General features: G+C 32.1%; 2 protein-coding genes across 9 annotated transcripts; both read left to right on the top strand.

Moving 5' to 3' along the window:
* Positions 1-1,858: 1,858 nt before the first annotated feature.
* On the top strand, positions 1,859-7,850 carry LOC100332459 (uncharacterized). 3 transcript variants are annotated; one of them, XM_073951174.1, is made up of 8 exons: positions 1,859-1,890; positions 4,008-4,093; positions 4,724-4,759; positions 4,880-4,924; positions 5,008-5,201; positions 7,298-7,370; positions 7,486-7,527; positions 7,621-7,850. In XM_073951174.1, exons 2-8 carry the CDS (start codon positions 4,060-4,062, stop codon positions 7,653-7,655), a joined length of 459 nt encoding a protein of 152 aa, XP_073807275.1. In that variant the 5' UTR covers positions 1,859-1,890; positions 4,008-4,059; the 3' UTR covers positions 7,656-7,850. The 3 variants fall into 3 exon arrangements, with proteins under 3 accessions (XP_073807275.1, XP_073807274.1, XP_002662082.1); XM_073951173.1 differs by having other exon boundaries at positions 1,859-2,070; positions 4,724-4,924; XM_002662036.5 differs by having other exon boundaries at positions 4,724-4,924.
* Positions 7,851-10,671: 2,821 nt separating this feature from the next.
* Positions 10,672-20,263, top strand: si:dkey-58f10.7. Of its 6 annotated transcripts, XM_005165336.5 has the most exons (12): positions 10,672-10,896; positions 12,139-12,216; positions 12,432-12,632; positions 12,728-12,918; positions 13,532-13,594; positions 14,289-14,351; positions 15,044-15,106; positions 15,799-15,861; positions 16,545-16,607; positions 18,647-18,694; positions 19,716-19,771; positions 19,880-20,263. In XM_005165336.5, exons 2-11 carry the CDS (start codon positions 12,192-12,194, stop codon positions 19,755-19,757), a joined length of 822 nt encoding a protein of 273 aa, XP_005165393.1. In that variant the 5' UTR covers positions 10,672-10,896; positions 12,139-12,191; the 3' UTR covers positions 19,758-19,771; positions 19,880-20,263. The 6 variants fall into 6 exon arrangements, 5 of the variants coding, with proteins under 5 accessions (XP_005165393.1, XP_073806784.1, XP_073806783.1 ...); NM_001128250.1 differs by lacking the exon at positions 15,044-15,106 and having other exon boundaries at positions 10,712-10,896; positions 19,880-20,154; XR_012406022.1 differs by lacking the exons at positions 19,716-19,771; positions 19,880-20,263 and having other exon boundaries at positions 12,728-12,854.
* Positions 20,264-21,898: the final 1,635 nt, after the last annotated feature.

The following is a 21,898-nucleotide window of genomic DNA, read 5'->3' on the forward strand; positions in this document are numbered from 1 at the left end:
ATTGGCCCTGTCTTCAGCTCATGTTTTGAATTGTCAAAGACATCAAAAATATTTGTAATATTTCAATTCTTACACTAGCCTAGGAAAACAATATGCCATAATCCTGTACAGTTGCATTTCCATATTGAATATATATTACAACAAGCTCTCATTGTCTAATGCAGGAATTTATGCATTTATAACCTCAAAGCTTTATAACTGTATTTACCATGTGGTTGCTCTGCAGCCTTAATTAATAAACGCCAGCTGGTCTAAAAAGCAGCAGCAGTGCATATAGAACCAAGAAGTGGTTTGATTTGACTGGCTCTGTCAGCACTGAACATTTTGTTTTATTACAAATAAACCCTGAATGGATTAGCTACTCAGTATTTAAGTGAGCTCCAATTGAATCTAATTAAACTGAATCAAATGTTTAGACTCTGTACACCAAAAAGAAAAAAAGGTGTAATCAAAAAGCTGTTCAGTGATGTTGTAACAGGATTTCTGTGGTTGTTTGCTGACTTAAAAATGTGGTTATATAAGTGCCCTATAATGGGAAACATAACTATGTAGTCAGCATTTCTTAAAATCAGGAATAAATTTAATGAATTGACAGACTTGTTTTAGATGAAAGGTGAGTTTGCAATAAATGACAGAACACTGGAGCCAAATGCACTTTCATCACAGCACAATAAAACATACGCTATCATTGTGTCACACTGCCATAAATGACAAATGGAAAGTTGCAACTTCATGCAAACTAATTGTGAAACTTCACTATAAAACCTCATAAACGTCTTATGGTGCAAGGGTATATATTTTTGCTATAGCCAAAAATGCATTGTTTTAGTCACAATGATAGATTTTTATTTTATACCAAACATTAAGTAAAGGACATTTTCCATGAAAATGTTTTGTATCTAACTGTAAATATATGAAACATTTATTTCTGATTAGTAATACACATGGCTAAGATCTTTTTTGGTATTGTGTAAATGAAAAGGCTTGCTTTTATTTTACACAGATTATTGACCAACACTGAAATCATTGTTTGTTTTAATCATTAGTAAATTACAAATACAGCAAAAACAGGCAACAAACAAAATTTCCATAGATAATTGAAATAACAAAACCAACCAAATATAAGTAAACAAACAAAAGACAAAAACAAAAGGAAGACATTCACAAGACAGATTCATAATAGCTTACAATAGACAGAGCTTTTACATTTTTTACAGCTTTGAGAGACTTTATTAACAGAATAAGTTTGTTGATACCTTGTATAAAGGAGGAGAAATTGAAAGTCTACAATTACGGATAAAGAACTTACAATTTAAAATATTAAAACTAACAAAATTGTTAATTAGTTTATCATCATTTTTAAAATAACAAATAATTTATTTTACATTTAATGTTATCAAACATATTATTTTTAGCAGAATAATTAGAAAAACTCAAAATCAAGAAAGTCTTTCCAAAATAACTGCACAATTTGACAATCAACAAATAAGTGACATAAGGATTCCTTACTTTTTACAAAATGAACATTCTTTCTCAGTATCTGGAAATTTGGAAAGTAACACATTGGTTGGGTATATTTTATGTAAAATCTTTAATTAAATTTCTCTTTATTTGAAATGCAAAATTATAAATAACTAAAAAAAATGGTAGCAGCCATGCTTTTCTCCAATTAACCTCCCATAACAACAAATTCCAATAAAATTTTCCTTATTTTTATCAATAAATACTCGCCTAATGTCTTTGTTAGTAACACTGAAATCATTGTAAAATAATAGGTAAGACGCAGCCATCGTCATTCTGTCACCTGACCCCTTTTCACGAAATGAAAGGATAAAACAAACGAAATGAAAGGACTTTTATTCTGTCAGAACGCAGCAAGCAGCAGGAACAGTAAGTAGGCATCATGCAGACTGCAGCCAAAGAATAGATTTGTTATTTGCATCATCTGTATGTTAGAATATGTGTGTGAAAGTGTGTTGTTAGCGTAGACAAAAATACTAGGTTTAATGACTGCATGCTGCGTTATTAAAATTCCTGATTGTTGTACATTGCCAGTAGTTTAAATAGAACGTGAGTAAAACCGCACGACTCTGTGAAAACGTGATCTTGGCAACAATTTGGCTGTTTAATATGTGATCGTTAGAGATGATTAAAGAAAGAGAGTGAAATCGAAAGCGTTAAAACAGTTACATTTTCAGCGACAGAAAGGGCAATTAAGAGCAGCACAATACAACAGACTGACTCATGGTCGTCGATACACTGACAACTGATCCAGTGATTAATCAGTCAACTAATCAAGTGAATTTGATGTGGAACTACAAATGTATAACCTTTAAAAAACTTATTTTATAGAAACTGAAACAGTAGTGATATTATATTGGTGAGACAGTTGAGGAAAAAGGCAGAGACAAAAGTAATGGACAACTTTTAAGTTATTGTGCATTTCTCAATTACAACAAGATCCCCATACCTGCTTGACAATTTGCAATAGTATTTGATGCAATTCCAATTGAACTTGTTCAACTGGTAATATATCCTCTAAATTAAGTATTTAACATTCTAATCACTTATGTATCAATGGTGTGAAAATTAAAGACTATAATTTTTACATAAAAGCATTATTCAGAACCGCATTGTTGCCTAAATTCAAACATTTTTTGGAATTCCTTATTTGAGCAGATTGAATGGTAAAAAGTCTCACCGATAAAGTTAATGAAGTGACATATAAACTCATTCATTCATTTTCTTTTCGGCTTGGTCCCTTTATTAATCTGGGGTCCTCATAGCGGCATGAACCTACAACTTATCCAGCATATGTATCATGCAGTGGATGCCCATGCAACCCATTCCTGGGAAACATTCACACACTTACGAAGTTAAAAATTTTCTTTTACAGATATTTTTTATTTATAAAAACAAAACTTTGGAGCAAAATTTAATGATGATATTATGGGTAATACTATATACACAAACAAAAATAGTCCAATGATAAACTGAACATATATTTTTTTAAATTGATCTTAAGCATTACATAAAAACCCTAGAAGATCTTAAAAAAGATCTTTCATAAAAAGCTATGAGGATGTATACGATTTTGGAATTCATGTCGGTCACACTTTACAATAAGGTTCATTACTTAATGTTAATTAATGCCTTTACTAACATAAACAAACAATGAACAATACATTTACTACTGTATTTGTTCATGTTATTTAACGTTAGTTAATGAAAATACAGTAGTTCATTATTAGTTTATGTTAACTCATGGTGCATTAACTAATGTTAACAAGCATTGACTTGGATGTTAATAATGCATTAGTAAATGTTCAATTATGATTCATAAATGCTGTACAAGTGTTGTTCATGATTAGTTCATGTTAGTAAATGCATTAACTAATGAACCTTATTGTAAAGTGTTACCTTAATTTCTTATGCAAATTTCTTGTAATTTATCCCCTGTTATGGTTTGTTAATTTATTTTAGTTTTTTTTTGTACTTTATTGATTTGTTCCTGGCGAAGCAATGGCGCAGTAGGTAGTGCTGTCGCTTCACAGCAAGAAGGTCGCTGGTTCGAGCCTCGGCTCAGTTGGCGTTTTTGTGTGGAGTTTGCATGTTCTCCCTGCGTTCACGTGGGTTTCCTCCGGGTGCTCCGTATTCCCCCACAGTCCAAAGACATGTGGTACAGGTGAATTGGGTAGGCTAAATTGTCCGTAGTGTATGTATGTGTTGATGTTTCCCAGAGATGGGTTGCGGTTGGAAGGGCATCCGCTGCGTAAAAACTTGCTGGATAAATTGGCAGTTTATCCCGCTGTGGCGACCCCGGATTAATAAAGGGACTAAGCCGACAACAAAATTAATGAATGAATGATTTGTTCCTTTGATATTAATCAAAAACAGTGTAAATACTGTATTGCTCAATTGTTCTTGTTATGCAAAAAAAAAAAGAAGAATTAAAATAATAACAATTTTAATCAAGTGAATTTATGTTTTGTTTTTTCAACACACAGTTAACCAGCACTGAAGTCAATTTGATTTGATTAAGTGGAAAGAGTAGAGAAAATGTACCAACTTTCACAACCAGAAATGATTACAGGTAAGTTTTTGGATTATGGTATTTGGTTGCTTCAGAAACCGCAAACTCTGTTCGGTAGGTAAAAAATGTGTAATTACTTTTGCAACCACTGAAAAACTACTATATACTACTTTATATAGCCGAGTATGGAATGTATTTTAGATTAAGATGAAGTTAATATTAATGGAATATGATGTTTCACAGTCAGCTATGTTATCATTCTGCCTATTTTTTGAACTCAGCAGTACCTATTTAGCTGCTACTATATCATAGAGAAGTATGTAATTTCAGAGGTAGTTTTTGTATGACACTTTTAGGTTAAGTTATTTAAGAGTCTTCTCAGTTTTTTGATTTATTACTTTTCACAAAACGTTGAAGGGATAGTTGACCCAAACAGAATTTTTTTCTTCTTTTGAACACATGCATAAAAAAGATATTTCAAATAAAACTGGAAACCTGTAGTCACAGATAGAAACGGAGAGTTACAGGTTCCTTCAAAATAATTTATTTTGTGTCCAACAGAAGAAAGAATCTCAAAAGGGTTTAAAACCACTTTAGGTTGATTAAATAATAAATAAAAATGTTGATTACATTTGAAAAAAAATTTATGCTATATTGGAAAACTAACACATACTGTTCTTCATCTTAAAGGAAAATACTACTATGTGCTTGAGACGGGCAGGACAGGCAAGTTACGGATGGAGATTTTAAAACATCTCCTGAAACAAAGAAGCCATTTAGAGGAGGTGTACAGTGTGAACCAATGTGATGTGATTTTGGTTTTATGCCCTATTACTTCACGGGCAGGAACTGACATTGATGCTGCTCTGAACAAACTTAATAAATTGTCAGGTAACTTCCAGATTAAGCACATGAGTATTTTGAGTGCAAATGCTATTCACACATTTATCATATTGTGTCTTTATTCAAAACAGCATCCAAGCCAGCCATTTTTATGGTGCTGCATCACACTTCCGACCCTTATAAAGTTGTACCAGACAGCGGCAGGTTTATACAGGGGATGAATATGCTTACAGTGGATATTCTGTTCTATGAAGATGTCGGATTGTTGAATTGCATCATGAATGATGAAGCACTGGGCAGAGTTGTTCGCTGCTTCAAGCCTCAGGTTTACCTCTTAAAACGTATTTTAAATGAATTTGAAATGTGTGTGAAAACAAGTGAACTACAACTACTGCAGACATGACTTAAATACTTAGAAATGACAATGAACTGTAATATAGAAGAAATCTGGGCACAACAGTTACTTTGCAATAAACCAGACTGTCCAGACTTATTATATAATTTATTTTTTTTTAAAACTTATAATATCAGCATCAATCCTGATTTTCTGCTTATCTTCAAAGAAACAAACAAACTGTGCAAAATTTAATTGAATACGAATTGAATCATTTTTTGTAGAAAAAAATTATTGTGGACATGCTAAAAGTTACAATTTTATTTTCTATTATAGAAAAGTACAATAAAAACTGCACATCGGGGGCCTGTTTCAGAAAGGAGGTTAAGTGAAAACTCAGAATATTTTAACCTTAAAATGAGAGAAGCTCTTGGTTTTCCGTTTCAAAATGGCAGGTTTATCAAACCGGAGAAAGCAGAGTAAGTTAAGCCTGTTTCTGAAAGAAAGGTAAATAACTCAGAGTCAGTTACTGTGGTAACTTACTCTGTGAACCTAACCTGGTCAGTAGCAGAATTTATTCTCTAAACTCGAAGTTTCTGTCGGTCTCCTCCCCTTTTTTTAAGTTGAAGCGGTATTTCTCACCTTAGCCTTATGTTTCCACACACCTATTTTAATGCTCATCTTGGATATATGCATAAAGATGATTGATGGAAACGTCATGATGCACATAACTTTTGAAAATATGCATAAAAAAACATATGCGCATAACTGAATATGATAAACTTTATATTCTTAAGAAAAGATGGGCATAAACACTTCTACTGAACAAATTCCATGTGCATTAAAAAAGGTTTATTATATAGATGATGATGAAAATGTGTGTAAGTAGACAAAACAGCAGGCTGAGCGTAAACGTCTTAAATGTCTTAACCGTTTCAGTATTAATGTTATTATATTATTAATGACCTTCAGAGCGTGTCAAGAGTGTCTGTTCTCCAAGTCTCATGGCTTCAAACGCTCCTACATGTTCATTGTGTCAACATTGTCTTCTGAGGCGCTAGTACATTTATTAAATAAAGAAAAGATTGACGCAGCTTCTTCTATCGCAGTAGATTTAGTTTTTACTGTTGATATTTGGCGCCAGTTAATCAGGAAGTGATGATTTTGTTCTCTCTGCTTTATTCGCATGTCTTATATTCCAGTTTTGCACATAAATTTAAATAATATTTTTGGATGGAAACACAGCTATTGCCTACATTTCAGTCACGCAAAGAACAAAGTGACCCTTATATTCACTGTTCTTCTACATGTACTGTATCTAGATAAATGGGATTATTATTTGTTCTAAAAACTATTGTTTAGTTCTGCTTACATTCTAAATGGCAAATCAACCTCTATCACTTGATCAATAGTAAAGGCAGACACACAAGTGCACTTTTAAATCTATTACGACTGATCAACGTGTAAAAGGTAAATGTCACACATTACATTACTTTTTTATTATACTTAAATATTTTAGATTTAAAATTGCGTATTAACTTAAGCAGCTATGTTTTCCCATGCTAACTGTCTCTGTTTCACTGATGCAGTGGTGTTGCTTTTTAAATATGTGGTCATATTTGCTATAACTTTGCATGAGCACATAAAGTTCAGCTGGAGAAAGATCTCTCTTTTTTTTTTTTTAGATGTTGTCATGGTCAATCGTAATATCTGCGTTCCATTGATAATGCCTTTTTATAGTCATGGTGTGCGCACTACTCAAAGTTGATTGACCTAATTCAGATCCGCTGTTCTGAAACTCAAAACTCTGAGTTTTTAATCTCTCGGTAAACTCATGGTTCAAGTTTAAACTCAGAGTTAGTTGAACCTCTTTACCGAAACAGGCCCCATATTTGTCACTTGAGGATTGTAATGCAAACATCATAACTAGCACTGGTCTGCAGTATTATTGTTAATTCAGTACATTATGTTTGCAGAGACTAAACTGATGTTTTTTGAGTTATTCATTTTTAAGTCACTATTCCATGTTCTAATTGTTTAAAAAGTTAATGTAATGATAATAATACAGCTTAATATATGTGTTGTAGGAACGATGGAGTAAATTTTTAATCATTGCAACCATCGCTGTCATTGTTTTAGTGTATTTTATGTTTAGTAAAGGTAAGAAACATTCATCTTTTTTGTGATGTTCTGTCCTAATGAAACACCTTTATGTACAGTAGACCAGTTTGATTCATATTAAGAGGTGCATTAAAATTCTCTTTTATGAGAACAGATGACAGATTGGATGAAAGCAGTGATATGATAAACCTGGAGCGTAAGTACCACATTTTAGGCATGAGATTATTTGGATACTATTGCATTTGTCATTTGCAAGAGTTAACTGAATTCAGATTTTTTTCCCACACAGATCAGGTGACGTTGAACACAGACTATAATGGCTGAATAATGTGTCAGTGTGTCATTTCTGAAATCACAGAGGAGACATTAATGCGTTCAATATTAACAACATTAAGCTAAAATAGGATGTAATGTGTTAATGTTAATAGGTGCATGCACATAGATAATTGAGCTTTAGCTGCATGAACAGCATTAACCTTGAGACATTATTGGGAAGTCATATTAGCACTGAATTGCTACTATTAAAAAAAGAAAGAAAGAAAGAAAGAAAGAAAAAAAGAAAGAAAGAAACTACAACATAAAAAAGCATTTTAGATGCTTAAAGTTAATTTAATATTTATTTTTCTATAATTATTTTTGGATGTTGGTTGCAAATTACGAAATAAAATGTGTCCTGATTGTGAAAATATCTTATTTACTGTCTCAAACTGAAAAATGCTATGAAATCTGGGAGATATACAATTAGCATGTTGTAGAGAATAACTGTTAATGGTGTTTATCAGAAGAAATGCACACACGTGAGTTAAAGAGAAGTGGATTTCTAATAATGCAATAGAGTCCGTTTTTTACCACATTTAAACAAAAAGTTTCTTAAGCATCTCATTTAAAGTCTTTTGTTTTTATTAGTTTTTTACTCTTCAATAGGCTGTGAAATATTTTGAAAAAATTTAAATTATTTAGCATAATTGAACTTTAATGCAGTTATGACCTGGAACTATACTTAGGCTGTGCGTTTATCTGAAAATAGCTGCACACCTTAGAATGCTCAGTACCCAATCAGAATCAAGCATTCAACAACCCTATAATGTAATTGGAAATATGTTTATAATAGTAAAGCAATAAGTAGAAGAGCGAAAATCCTACGAAAGTAATATGTATACTAAAGTATCTGACTAGATAAAAAAGTCTTCGTACTAACAAGGGGAGAAATAATTGACACCCTTGTTTTATTTTGCTGCCTGTTATATTGGTCCCACTTTATTTTAATGATCTGTTTGTTGAATTTAAGTTACAATTAATCTACATGACAACTAAATCTCAATAGATTATAAATAGACTTTTTGAGAATTTTGTACATGTTACCGTAAGCTCTCAACATGAATAGACAAATATTTTTTATCTTGTCTTGTGTCCTGAGACTAATAAATGTGGGACCATGTATAATCTGTGCAGCTAATGTTATACTTTTTTACATGTCAACCTTCCAGAAAGAACAACTAAAACTTCATTCATTCATTTTCTTTTCGGCTTAGTCCCTTTATTAATCCGGGGTCACCACAGCGGAATGAACCGCCAACTTATCCAGCACGTTTTACGCAGCGGATGCCTTTCCAGCTGCAACCAATCACTGGGAAACATCCATTCACACTCATTCACACACATACAATACGGTCAATTTAGCTTACCCAATTCACCTGTACCGTATGTCTTTGGACTTGTGGGGGAAATCTGAGCACCTGGAGGAAACCCAAGCGAACGCAGGGAAACATGCAAACTATACACAAAAATGCCAACTGACCTAGCCGAGCCTTGAACCAACGACCTTCTTGCTGTGAAGCAACAGCACTGCCTACTGTGCCACCGCGTCACCACGAAAACTTCAATTTCTTCAAAAGATTTGAAGAGCGCTGTCACTTAGTGGTCATCAAACCTCTGTCAATCTGCAAACGTTAGGCTATATATTAGAAATATTAGACATAAAATGTTGCATAATAATATTGTATTATTATTTTTTTGTAAAATCTTTATGTAAGGTAAATTTGGGTAATCTGGGACACCTAAGCTTCTTTGTGTTTATTTGTGTTCTATCAAAATTCAGGCAACAAGACTTTTATTCTTTATTCTATTTTATTCTTATATCACATGACTTCATTGGGGGGGGGGGGGGGGGCACTTGGTAATCAGGAAGCTCTCATAAAAATTGGATGACAAGGTCAGTGACATTGGATTCTGACTAGATTAATGTTAAAGACATAAACCTGTCATAAATTAGACAATGTTCCCAATTGTTGTCAAATGATGTTTGTGATCTATTCAATTAACAAAATATGTATTAAAGTGTTGAAAATGTTTTTTTTTTTTTTTTTATTTCAAACATTTTTTTCTTGTTGTCCCACATTATCAAATATGATTGAAAATGTGGGATAGTTTGTGTAATCTGGGACAGCCTTGGAATGGGAGAAATATGCATTTAGAGACTTTATATGTTTAATGACTACAAATATGCAATGTACAATGTTCTGTACACAAACTCACACACAACATACACACACACACTCCACGCCTTTTAAAATTTGGTAGAATTGTGTTTGGCATGCATAAATATGGCAAATATATACTTTTTCAGCCCAAATACATAATGTCCCAGATTACCAAATTCAGGCAGAATTTTTGTTTTTGACACAAAAATATTAACAGTGTGGCATGGCTCTTCTCAGTATAATATATTATGTTTTCTTAGGTGGTTGAAAAACAGGGATTTCAGAAATGTCTAATATGTGGTTTTAATTAGTTTAACATTGTAATAGAGAGCTGAAGTCAAAATTGCAAAAAAAATGTCCCAGATTACCCGAATTCACCCTACGTTACATGTGTTACGAGTTAACACGAGTCCAAGGCACAGGTACACGAGTCTACAATCAACTATGAAAAAACGTGGTTTGACCATTTGAAACATCGTTTTGTCCTTCAGAGCTCTTCTTCTGTAAGCGGGAGAGTTTGTAAACATGTTAACGCGAGTTACATGTAGCTAAACAACATGTTAACATCTGTGTGTGCAGAATCTTGACTACACGAGTTCGAATCCGTCGATGGCATGTAAATTATTATTAAATTAGTATTATTATTATTGTTAAAATATTTATTTATTATTAAATTATTATATTTTTATATTAATTTTGGTTATATACTGTTCTGCTACAGATATTAAGATCAAGAATGCACATTGACACTGACACAAGTAGCCTAATAAGAATTATTATTATTATTATTATTATTATTATTATTTTGGTATAGGCATGTTTTGTTGCTGTGGAAAAAGTAACGAATCTGCCAATCTGCCAAACGTAAATAGCTTACATCTGGAAAGGGTCACCCGTTAAACCGTAACATCGGGACCTCAAAACTCACAAATCAAGCACCGTCTGTTCTATTTTGTTTGTGTGGGGGAAGGACAACGGTCCACACTGGCGGTTTTTGTTGGCCAGTTATATGCTGCAGTATAAAGAGCAACATTGAAAGTGAAAGGATTAATAAATCTGAGACGGGACAGAAAGCTGCAGGAACAGTAAGTAGACTTAATGCTGTCTGCTAGCTATGGACAAATGTGTTAATGTTTCTGACCGTCTGTACGGATGTGTTTCAGAATATGTTGTAGCCTATGCTTATTTTGTTTTGAGAGGATTGAACGTCAACGTAAACGGCGACCTCTATACAGTCAGCATTCAGGCGAAACAAATCTGACTTTTTCAACGAGACTGAAAGTGATTTTAAGTTAAAGGTATTTGAATAAGTAAATAAAAAATTGCTCTAAATGACCAATTGGTAAGCCAATACAAAAGTAATTAAAAGTTAAAAAGCCCTTAAATATTTTTATTTAAAAAAAGAATAAAATAATCAAATGATACAAATATGAGATAATCATTTAATTGTGTTTATGTTTATATATACACACAGTTGAAGTCAGTCATTAGCCCACTTTTAATTTTTTTTTCTTTTTTAATTATTTCCTAAAATGAAGTTTAACAGAGCAAGGGAATTTTCACAGTATGTCTGATAATATTTTTTCTTCTGGAGAAAATCTTATTTGTTTTATTTTGGCAAAAATAAAAGCTGTTTTTAATTTTTTAAGCATCATTTTAAGGTCAAAACTATTAGCCCTTTAAGCTATTTCTTTTGACTGTCTACAGAACAAACCATCATTATACAATAACTTGCCTAATTACCTCAACCTGCCTAGTTAACCTAGTTAAGCTTTTAAACGTCACTTTAAGCTGTATAGAAGTGTCTTGAAAAATATCTATTCAAATATTATTTACTGTCATCATGGCAAAGATAAAGTAAATCAGTTATTAAAGATGAGTTATTAAAACTATTATGTTTAGAAATGTGTTAAAAAATCTGTTCTCCGTTAAACAGAAATTGGGGGAAAAAAATGAACAGGGGGGCTGATAATTATGATTTCAACTATATATATATATATATATATATATATATATATATATATATATATATATATATATATATATATATATATATATATATATATACTGATTAAAATGCAATAATTTAACTTTGCAATAAATGTCAATTCCATAAAAAATTGTAGACACGTTTTTAATTAATATATTTTTTATGATAATTTATATTTGCTAAATGCAATATCAAAAATCTAACCTTAAGAAAAATGTGTGACTGTGTGATTTTTTTTCACTCGAAATCTTTTTATTATTATTATTTTAATTGCTCTGACTACTTTATGAAAATGTAAAATCCAAAAATAATTGTGTATTTACATTTACTATTTCAGGGTGACACTAAACAGCAGCTTACTACAAAAGACGAGAAGGAGAAAGAGGGAAAATGAGCCAGCTCAAAGCCATTCCTGGTGAGACTTTGAAATATTACTGTACATTACAAAAAATCTATTTTTTATTTTTAAACCTTAATATATTTGTGCCCTAACCCAGAAGCACACTATTTAGCTAATATAGAAAAAAATGTCAAGCTTTAGTTACAGTTTATAATTTTCATTATTAGTTGTGTTAGGCACAAAATCTTTGCTAATAAAATAGCATTATTGTTGTTGTTTTTGTCTTAAAGGAAAATACTACTATGTAATTGAGTCGGGCAGTACTGACAACTTACCCACGCATATTTTAAGTCATCTCCAGCAGCAAAGACCTAACCTGGTTCAGGTATACAGTGTGGACCAGTGTGATGTGATCTTGGTTTTATGCCCCATTATTTCACGGGCAGGAACTGACATTGATGCTGCTCTGAAAAAACTTAATGACTTGTCAGGTAACAGACAGAAGTTTACTGTTGCAGAAGATATTTATGTACTGATAGAAGCAGAAACACCACTGACCATCTTATTGTGTCTTTGTTTGAAACAGCATTCAAGCCAGCTATTTTCATAGTCCTGCATCAAACGTTTGACCCTGAGAGAGTTGTACTAGACAGCAGCACATTTGTAAAGAGGATGAACACGCTTACAGTGGACTGCCTTTTCTTTGACACAAGGTTGTTACGATGCAACATAAATGATGAAGCACTGGACAAAATTGTTACATGTTTCAAGCATCAGGTATCATTTATTTCAAGCTCAAAGATGAGTGAAAATTAATTTTGTCTAATATATTTCAACTTCGAAAACATTATAATAGATTATAATTCATTGATATTAAAAGAGAAATGTGTGCACAATATTTGAGTAAACTTTTTTTTAGTAAATCCTTTGCAATAAATTCAAAATTAGCAGTATTTTTCCTAATTGTATTTGTAATGTTTTTTATACAGAAACAATCTAGACCAACCTCCTTTCTCATATTGACAATTTGTTTATTACTGGTGAGAAACAATAGCTACAATAAACAAAAAAACACATAATACAAAAAATATGTATTGATACACAGAGAATCCAAAACATTAAATATTGCTGTAATTCTATAATACTGTAATTATAGTCAAATGAGAAAAACCAAGAGAGGAGAAGTCATAGTGTTTATAGAAAGAAAGTCAGTTTCAATATTTGAACTTGTATGGTAAGTCTTATAGGAAAATCCTGTAGCACTGAAGTCATGTCATAAGAATGAGTAGACAGCTACTTTTACACATAGTCAGTACTGTAGATAACTGTTAAGAATAATTTTTATCTCAATAATATTTGTGTTGTAATGATTGTATAATTCTCCCTTCAGACAATCGCCAACTTGCCAATCATTGGAACCTTTTTGATCAGGTTACTCAGTTTTTTATCAAAGGTAAGAAACACTGACCACAGTAATCTTCTGGAAATCTCTGGAAACCAGTTATTAAAGATTTTGTATTCATTCTTAAATTGATATTATTAAATATCTATTTTAATTAATATGAATTTGTTGCATATAATTTACAACTACAGAAAATCGTATGGTTCATTCCATCACTGATCACTGCATGTAGAAAAAAACAAGAGAGGAGATGTTATAAAGTTAATAGGAAAAAAAGTCCATTTTAGTATTTGACCTAGATAAGCCTGCAGATTGTAGGGGGAAATACTGCTATATCCTTTTTTCTCACTGTATAAAATCCACTTTAAGACCTTCTTGGACTGTATAAATAATTGTAATAATTGTGTAGTATTAGTAGTGTAAAACTGATTAGTTTTCCCTTATAACAATAGTGTAAGTGTTTATTTGCAGTAAGGAAATACTGTACTTCCACACCTAATTCCAAACATTTTTTGAACATTTTAATTACACGTATAGTAAACAGCTATCTTATCTTACTTATTAGGTAGGGCTAATATCCTTTTATGGTAGGGCTTTTAGGAAAATTCCTTAGCACTGAAGCCATGTGATAAGAATGAGTATACAGCCACTTTTACACATATAGTCAGTACTGTAGATAACTGTTAAGAATAATTTTTATCTCAATAATATTTGTGTTGTAATGATTGTATAATTCTCCCTTCAGACAATCGCCAACTTGCCAATCATTGGAACCTTTTTGATCAGGTTACTCAGTTTTTTATCAAAGGTAAGAAACACTGACCACAGTAATCTTCTGGAAATCTCTGGAAACCAGTTATTAAAGATTTTGTATTCATTCTTAAATTGATATTATTAAATATCTATTTTAATTAATATGAATTTGTTGCATATAATTTACAACTACAGAAAATCGTATGGTTCATTCCATCACTGATCACTGCATGTAGAAAAAAACAAGAGAGGAGATGTTATAAAGTTAATAGGAAAAAAAGTCCATTTTAGTATTTGACCTAGATAAGCCTGCAGATTGTAGGGGGAAATACTGCTATATCCTTTTTTCTCACTGTATAAAATCCACTTTAAGACCTTCTTGGACTGTATAAATAATTGTAATAATTGTGTAGTATTAGTAGTGTAAAACTGATTAGTTTTCCCTTATAACAATAGTGTAAGTGTTTATTTGCAGTAAGGAAATACTGTACTTCCACACCTAATTCCAAACATTTTTTGAACATTTTAATTACACGTATAGTAAACAGCTATCTTATCTTACTTATTAGGTAGGGCTAATATCCTTTTATGGTAGGGCCTTTAGGAAAATTCCTTAGCACTGAAGCCATGTCATAAGAATGAGTAGACAGCTACTTTTACACATAGTCAGTACTGTAGATAACTGTTAAGAATAATTTTTATCTCAATAATATTTGTGTTGTAATGATTGTATAATTCTCCCTTCAGACAATCGCCAACTTGTCAATCATTGGAACCTTTTTGATCAGGTTACTCAGTTTTTTATCAAAGGTAAGAAACACTGACCACAGTAATCTTCTGGAAATCTCTGGAAACCAGTTATTAAAGATTTTGTATTCATTCTTAAATTGATATTATTAAATATCTATTTTAATTAATATGAATTTGTTGCATATAATTTACAACTACAGAAAATCGTATGGTTCATTCCATCACTGATCACTGCATGTAGAAAAAAACAAGAGAGGAGATGTTATAAAGTTAATAGGAAAAAAAGTCCATTTTAGTATTTGACCTAGATAAGCCTGCAGATTGTAGGGGGAAATACGGCTATATCCTTTTTTCTCACTGTATAAAATCCACTTTAAGACCTTCTTGGACTGTATAAATAATTGTAATAATTGTGTAGTATTAGTAGTGTAAAACTGGTTAGTTTTCCCTTATAACAATAGTGTAAGTGTTTATTTGCAGTAAGGAAATACTGTACTTCCACACCTAATTCCAAACATTTTTTGAACATTTTAATTACACGTATAGTAAACAGCTATCTTATCTTACTTATTAGGTAGGGCTAATATCCTTTTATGGTAGGGCCTTTAGGAAAATTCCTTAGCACTGAAGCCATGTGATAAGAATGAGTAGACAGCTACTTTTACACATAGTCAGTACTGTAGATAACTGTTAAGAATAATTTTTATCTCAATAATATTTGTGTTGTAATGATTGTATAATTCTCCCTTCAGACAATCGCCAACTTGCCAATCATTGGAACCTTTTTGATCAGGTTACTCAGTTTTTTATCAAAGGTAAGAAACACTGACCACAGTAATCTTCTGGAAATCTCTGGAAACCAGTTATTAAAGATTTTGTATTCATTCTTAAATTGATATTATTAAATATCTATTTTAATTAATATGAATTTGTTGCATATAATTTACAACTACAGAAAATCGTATGGTTCATTCCATCACTGATCACTGCATGTAGAAAAAAACAAGAGAGGAGATGTTATAAAGTTAATAGGAAAAAAAGTCCATTTTAGTATTTGACCTAGATAAGCCTGCAGATTGTAGGGGGAAATACTGCTATATCCTTTTTTCTCACTGTATAAAATCCACTTTAAGACCTTCTTGGACTGTATAAATAATTGTAATAATTGTGTAGTATTAGTAGTGTAAAACTGGTTAGTTTTCCCTTATAACAATAGTGTAAGTGTTTATTTGCAGTAAGGAAATACTGTACTTCCACACCTAATTCCAAACATTTTTTGAACATTTTAATTACACGTATAGTAAACAGCTATCTTATCTTACTTATTAGGTAGGGCTAATATCCTTTTATGGTAGGGCCTTTAGGAAAATTCCTTAGCACTGAAGCCATGTCATAAGAATGAGTAGACAGACACTTTTACACATATAGTCAGTACTGTAGATAACTGTTAAGAATAAGCTCATAATATTTTTATTGTAATGATTGTGTAATTCTCCAGACAATCCTCAACTTGCCATTCATTGGACCTTGCTGGAACAGGTTATCCAGTTTTATATCACAGGTGAGAAACACTGACAACAATCACTTTCTGGAAATCTCTGGAAAATAATAATAAAAATGTATTGTTTTCAAATTTATGTTATTATCTGTTTAGGTGCATATCATTTACAACTACATCTTACAGTTTATTCCGGATCACAGTTTTTTTTTTTTTTTTAACACAACATATCTAGGCTATAGCAGTCAAATTCATTGGCAAAAGGTACCATAAACGTATCAGTGGTATATCTGTCTAATATTACAGTTTATATTATCCACTCGAAAATCTAAAAAAAATCTTGAGGTCTTAGTATCTCTAAAGTTTCCTCAATATATATTTATTATGTGATATAAGTTAAACAAAGTATTATAGGTTAGTGCATCTGGAAAGTATTCATAGCGCTTCACTTTTTTCAATTTTTTTTATGCTACAGCCTTATTCAAAAATGGATTAAATTCATTAATTTCCTCAAAATTCTACACACAACACCCTTATAATGACAATGTGAATAATTTATTTAAAAAACTGAAAAATCACATGTACATAAGTATTCACAGCCTTTGCTCAATACTTTGTTGATGCACCTTTGGCAGCGATTACAGTCTCAAGGCCTTTTGAATATGATGCCACAAGCTTGGCACACCTGTATTTGGGAATTTTTGCCCATTTCTCTTTGCAGTACCTCTCAAGCTCTATCAGGTTGGAAGCGACGGTGTACAGCCATATTCAGATCTCTCCAGAGATGTTCAATAGGATTTAGGTCTGGGCTGTGTCTGGGCCACTCAAGGACAATCACCAAATTGTTGTGAAGCCACTCCATTGATATTTTGGCAGTGTGCTTTGGGTCATTGTCCTGCTGGAAGATGAACCGTCACCCCATTCTGAGGTCCAGTGCACTATGAAGCAGGTTTTCATTCAGGATGTCTTCCAGTTCATGCTGCTGAAAAACATCCCCACAGCATGATGCTGCCACCACCACGGTTCACTGTAGGGATGGTATTAGCCTAGTAATGATCAGTGCCTGGTTTTCTACAAACTTAACACCTGGCATTCACTCCAAAGAGTTCAATTTTAGTCTCATCAGACCAGAGAATTTAGTTTCTTATGGTCTAAGAGTCCTTCACATGCCTTTTGACAAATTCCAGGTGGCTTCCAACTGGCCATCTACCATACAGGTCTGATTGGTGGATTGCTGCACAGATGGTTGTGCTTCTGTAAGGTTCTCCTCTCTCCACAGAAGAACGCTGGAGCTCAGACAGAGTGACCATTGGGTTATTGATCATCTCCCTGACTGTAAGGCTTTTCTACCCCCGATCACTCAGCTTATACGGCCGGCCAGCTCTAGGAAGAGTCCTGGTGTTTCCAAACATCTTCTACGGATGATGAAGGTCACTGTGCTCATATGAACTTTCAGAGCAGCAGAATTATTTCTGTAACCGTCTCCAGTCTTGTGCCTCGAGACAATCCTATTTCAGAGGTCTACAGGCAATTCCTTTGTCTTCATGCTTGGTTTGTGCTTTGACATGCATTGTCAACCCAAATTTAATCAGCTGAAACATCTCAAGAATGATCAGTGGAAACAGAATGTACCTGAGCTCCATTTAGAGTTTCACAGCAAAGGCTGTAAATTCTTATGTACGTGTGTTTTTTCAGATTTTTTATTTTTAATATATTTGCAACAAGTTCAGTTTTTTTTCACATTGTCATTATGGAGTGTTGTGTGTAGAATTTTGAGGAAATTAATGAATTTAATCCATTTTGAATAAGGCTGTAACATTAAAAAATGTGGAAAAAGTGAAGCGCTATGATTACTTTCCAAATGCACTGTATAAGTCCATAAATAAGATGATGGGTAGGGTTTATATACTTATCTTAATAAGGGTTGGGTTGTAGGGCTTGTGTGGTTGGGCTAATAAGAAAAACCCTTAGCACTGAAGTCATGTCATAAGAATGAGTAGACAGCCACTTTTACACATACAGTCAGTACTGTAGATAACTGTTAAGAGTTATTTTAGCTCAATAATATTTGTGTTGTAATGATTGTGTAAATCCTCATTCAGACATTCATTGGAGATCTCTGGAACCAGTTACCCAGTATTATGTCACAGGTGAGAAACACTGAAATCTTCTGTAAATCTCTGGTAATTTATTTTAAGAAACGTATTGTTCTCAAATATATGTTAATAATTATCTATTTTGGTTCATATGAATTTGTTGCATATAATTTACAACTACTGACATTCTTTAAGGATTCCACAATGGGGATTCCACAATAGACTATAGTGTAAAAAGAATTAAGACCTTGTTATAAGATGTAAGAAAAGACTTTGGTGTCGCCAGAACTTGTCTGTAGAGTTTCAGCTAAAATAGTCTGGAATGAGACAGGTTTCTTATTTGAACATTTGTGAAACATTTTGGTTTATTATTCACCACACAAACCCTTTAAGCTTTAGAAGAAACACATGGACAGCGTTTATTGTAACTGAAAACTTTTTCACTTTCACTTCTTTCACAGGAAATGACAGAATCCTCTTTTTGGATTCTATTGTGTAGAACTATTGTACACTTGTGGTGAAAGCTCATGCAGTTGCCTTTCTAGGATTTGACCTGTTAATGAAGGGTCTACAACATTCATCTTTAACCACTAAGATCCTAAAGTTGAAAGTTTCCTTTAATTGTGTAAAGTTACCAGTGATTTAAATGATTTTTTAAAGGAGTAGTTCACCCATAAATGAACCCTCAGGTTGTTTCACACCCAATTTTTTTGTTCTGCTGACCAGATCTCGCCACACATTTACTGACATAGTTAAAATTCTGATTTATATTTTTCATAAATTACATAATAATTATAAAATAAACACAGTTATTGGAATAGCCGTATAACAATACAAAAACACAAAAATCATTGAATAATACAATTTAAAGATAATAAATTTATAAAAACACATTTTGTTGCTTACATGCATGGCTATTTTGAATCCTTATAGCTCACTTACTGTAAATCTGTTCCTTCCTCTTTTGTAGAAGCAATTCTAAAACTACTGAACAGAAACCAGTCAATTGTAGTCACATTTTCTTCCCAAAACAGGACATTAAAGCCATGAACTGACATTCTCACTGTTTCAACAGAACAAAAAAAGGCAAGACAGTGATGAGGAAAGATCTGCTTAAAAGCAACAACAAAGGTGAGAATCAGATTCAACTCTTGAGATTATTTGAGTAGCACATTATTGTACGTTATTTAAAAATGAATAATAACAAACTGAATTAAAACTCTGAATTTCCCTCCACAGATGTCTCAAAGATGGTCAAGGATGTAGATGACAGTGACATGGACTATGTCAAAAAATACTTAACAAATCATTAACTTTGGTAGATTAACAGTACAAAGTACAATACACATATATTGAGACTTTAGATCAGGGGTCATCAATCCTGGTCCTGGAGGGCCGGTGTCCCTGCAGGGTTTACCTCCATCTTGCCTCAACACACCTGCCTGGATGTCTCAAGTATACCTAGTAAGACCTTGATTAACTTGTTCAGGTGTGTTTGATTAGGGTTGGAGTTCAAATCTGCAGGACACCGGCCCTCCAGAAAAAAGTTTGGTGACCACTGCTTTAGATGTTCAGCGTGACAATGTAATTAAAATCCATTAAATAAAGTGATTCTCAACTGTTCCCTGGTTCATTTATTTTCTTCACTCTGAGAAACATTTTATCTATATATTGATAAGATGATAAAATAAAATGAATAATGAAATAATGTTTGCAAAAGTGCTTTCTTAAAACAGAAATCTTTGCTATTTCATATAATGTGCTACTACACAACACTTTTGTACTTCAAGGAAGATGTCAACATAGATGACCCATCATTCTCTTAGAGGACCCTTAAAATCTGTATAATAACAGTATAATTAAAGTTAAAGTACTCAATGAAAATGTCTAACAGTGTTTTTAATTAAGAAAGAGTTGCAATGCGTCCAATTGTATAAAATAATATTTTATGTAAAATTTTGAAGAAAAGTTTACTCAGGATGCCTAAAGATAAATAGGAATCTTGAATAAAAAAAATAAATTCATAAATTGTAATACTGTATATTTAAATGCATGACTTAAGTAAATTTTACAAACTAAAAGTCAATATTTGAAAATCTTAATTAAACTTAAAATTTCTCATTAAACATACTAATAATTATTTTTAATCTTTTACTTGGCAAACTTTGAAGATTTACTAGCTTTTACTGAGTGAAAATAGTTTTCAAGCTTTTTTTACAGTAAACCCTACTCATTTTTTACTGTGTAATATAACTAAATTGGTATATATTGTACTTCACATGTACATTAAAAATATAGTAGTACTTAAAAAGTACAATATTGTTTCTTTTAAAAGTGTACTGTAGGCACAGGGTAATATTTTTTATTTCTTAGAATCTTAATTTCAGAGTATCTCTAATGTCTGTGGTGGAAAAGTATGCGGAACATGACATCAATTATCAATCAAATGATTAGTGTCTCCATAAATCTGAAACAAATGCATGAAAGACGTTATGATGTAATCAAAGATAAAGGCTCTCTGATATGTAGCATTATATCAGCAACTAAAGATTTATGATATAAATGAAAGGGAAGGTTTTTTATTTTTATTTATTTAGTATTGCAGAAGGACATCGTGCACGTCGTGTAAGTTAAGCAGCAAATCATTATATTATAACCACATTATAATTTTTGTCCAACAGACTGAATTGTTTTCACGATTAAAATAGTCTAGATAGTAAAACTGTTCAAACCATTCGTGTTTTTTAAGGTGTGTCCTGAATATAAAGTATTATATGACAATACAGTTACGTTTAGAATATCTAGCTTAAGCTATTCCTATGAATCTGTGAAGGAACAATTATATAAAATGTATGTCTATGCTGTTGAGAAGACTGAAAAAAAGGAGCAGTGGCAGGTTAGTAAATTAAAAGCTGATTCTATAAAATGAATGCAAAAATAAAAGAAAAACATTCTAGCTAACTCGTTTAGTTTATCTAGCTATACAAATTATACACATCTGATGAACGTTGTGCAGTTATGCATAGGCTTTTTGGCAATTTTAATTTATAGACCTAAACACACATAAATGTCATATAAACATTAGCATATACATGTCATGTATCCTTATGGTTTTATTTGCTTTTTTTTTTTTTTTTTTTTACAAGTGGCGACATCTGTTGGTCATTGGTTTCAACCAACTCTGTGAAGTCACATGATTTCAAAGTAGCACTTTACAGTAATGGTCCATATTAGTAAATGATTAGTTTATGTATTAAC

Source organism: Danio rerio, chromosome 5, assembly GCF_049306965.1.
Source record: "Danio rerio strain Tuebingen ecotype United States chromosome 5, GRCz12tu, whole genome shotgun sequence".
Taxonomy (NCBI): domain Eukaryota; kingdom Metazoa; phylum Chordata; class Actinopteri; order Cypriniformes; family Danionidae; genus Danio; species Danio rerio.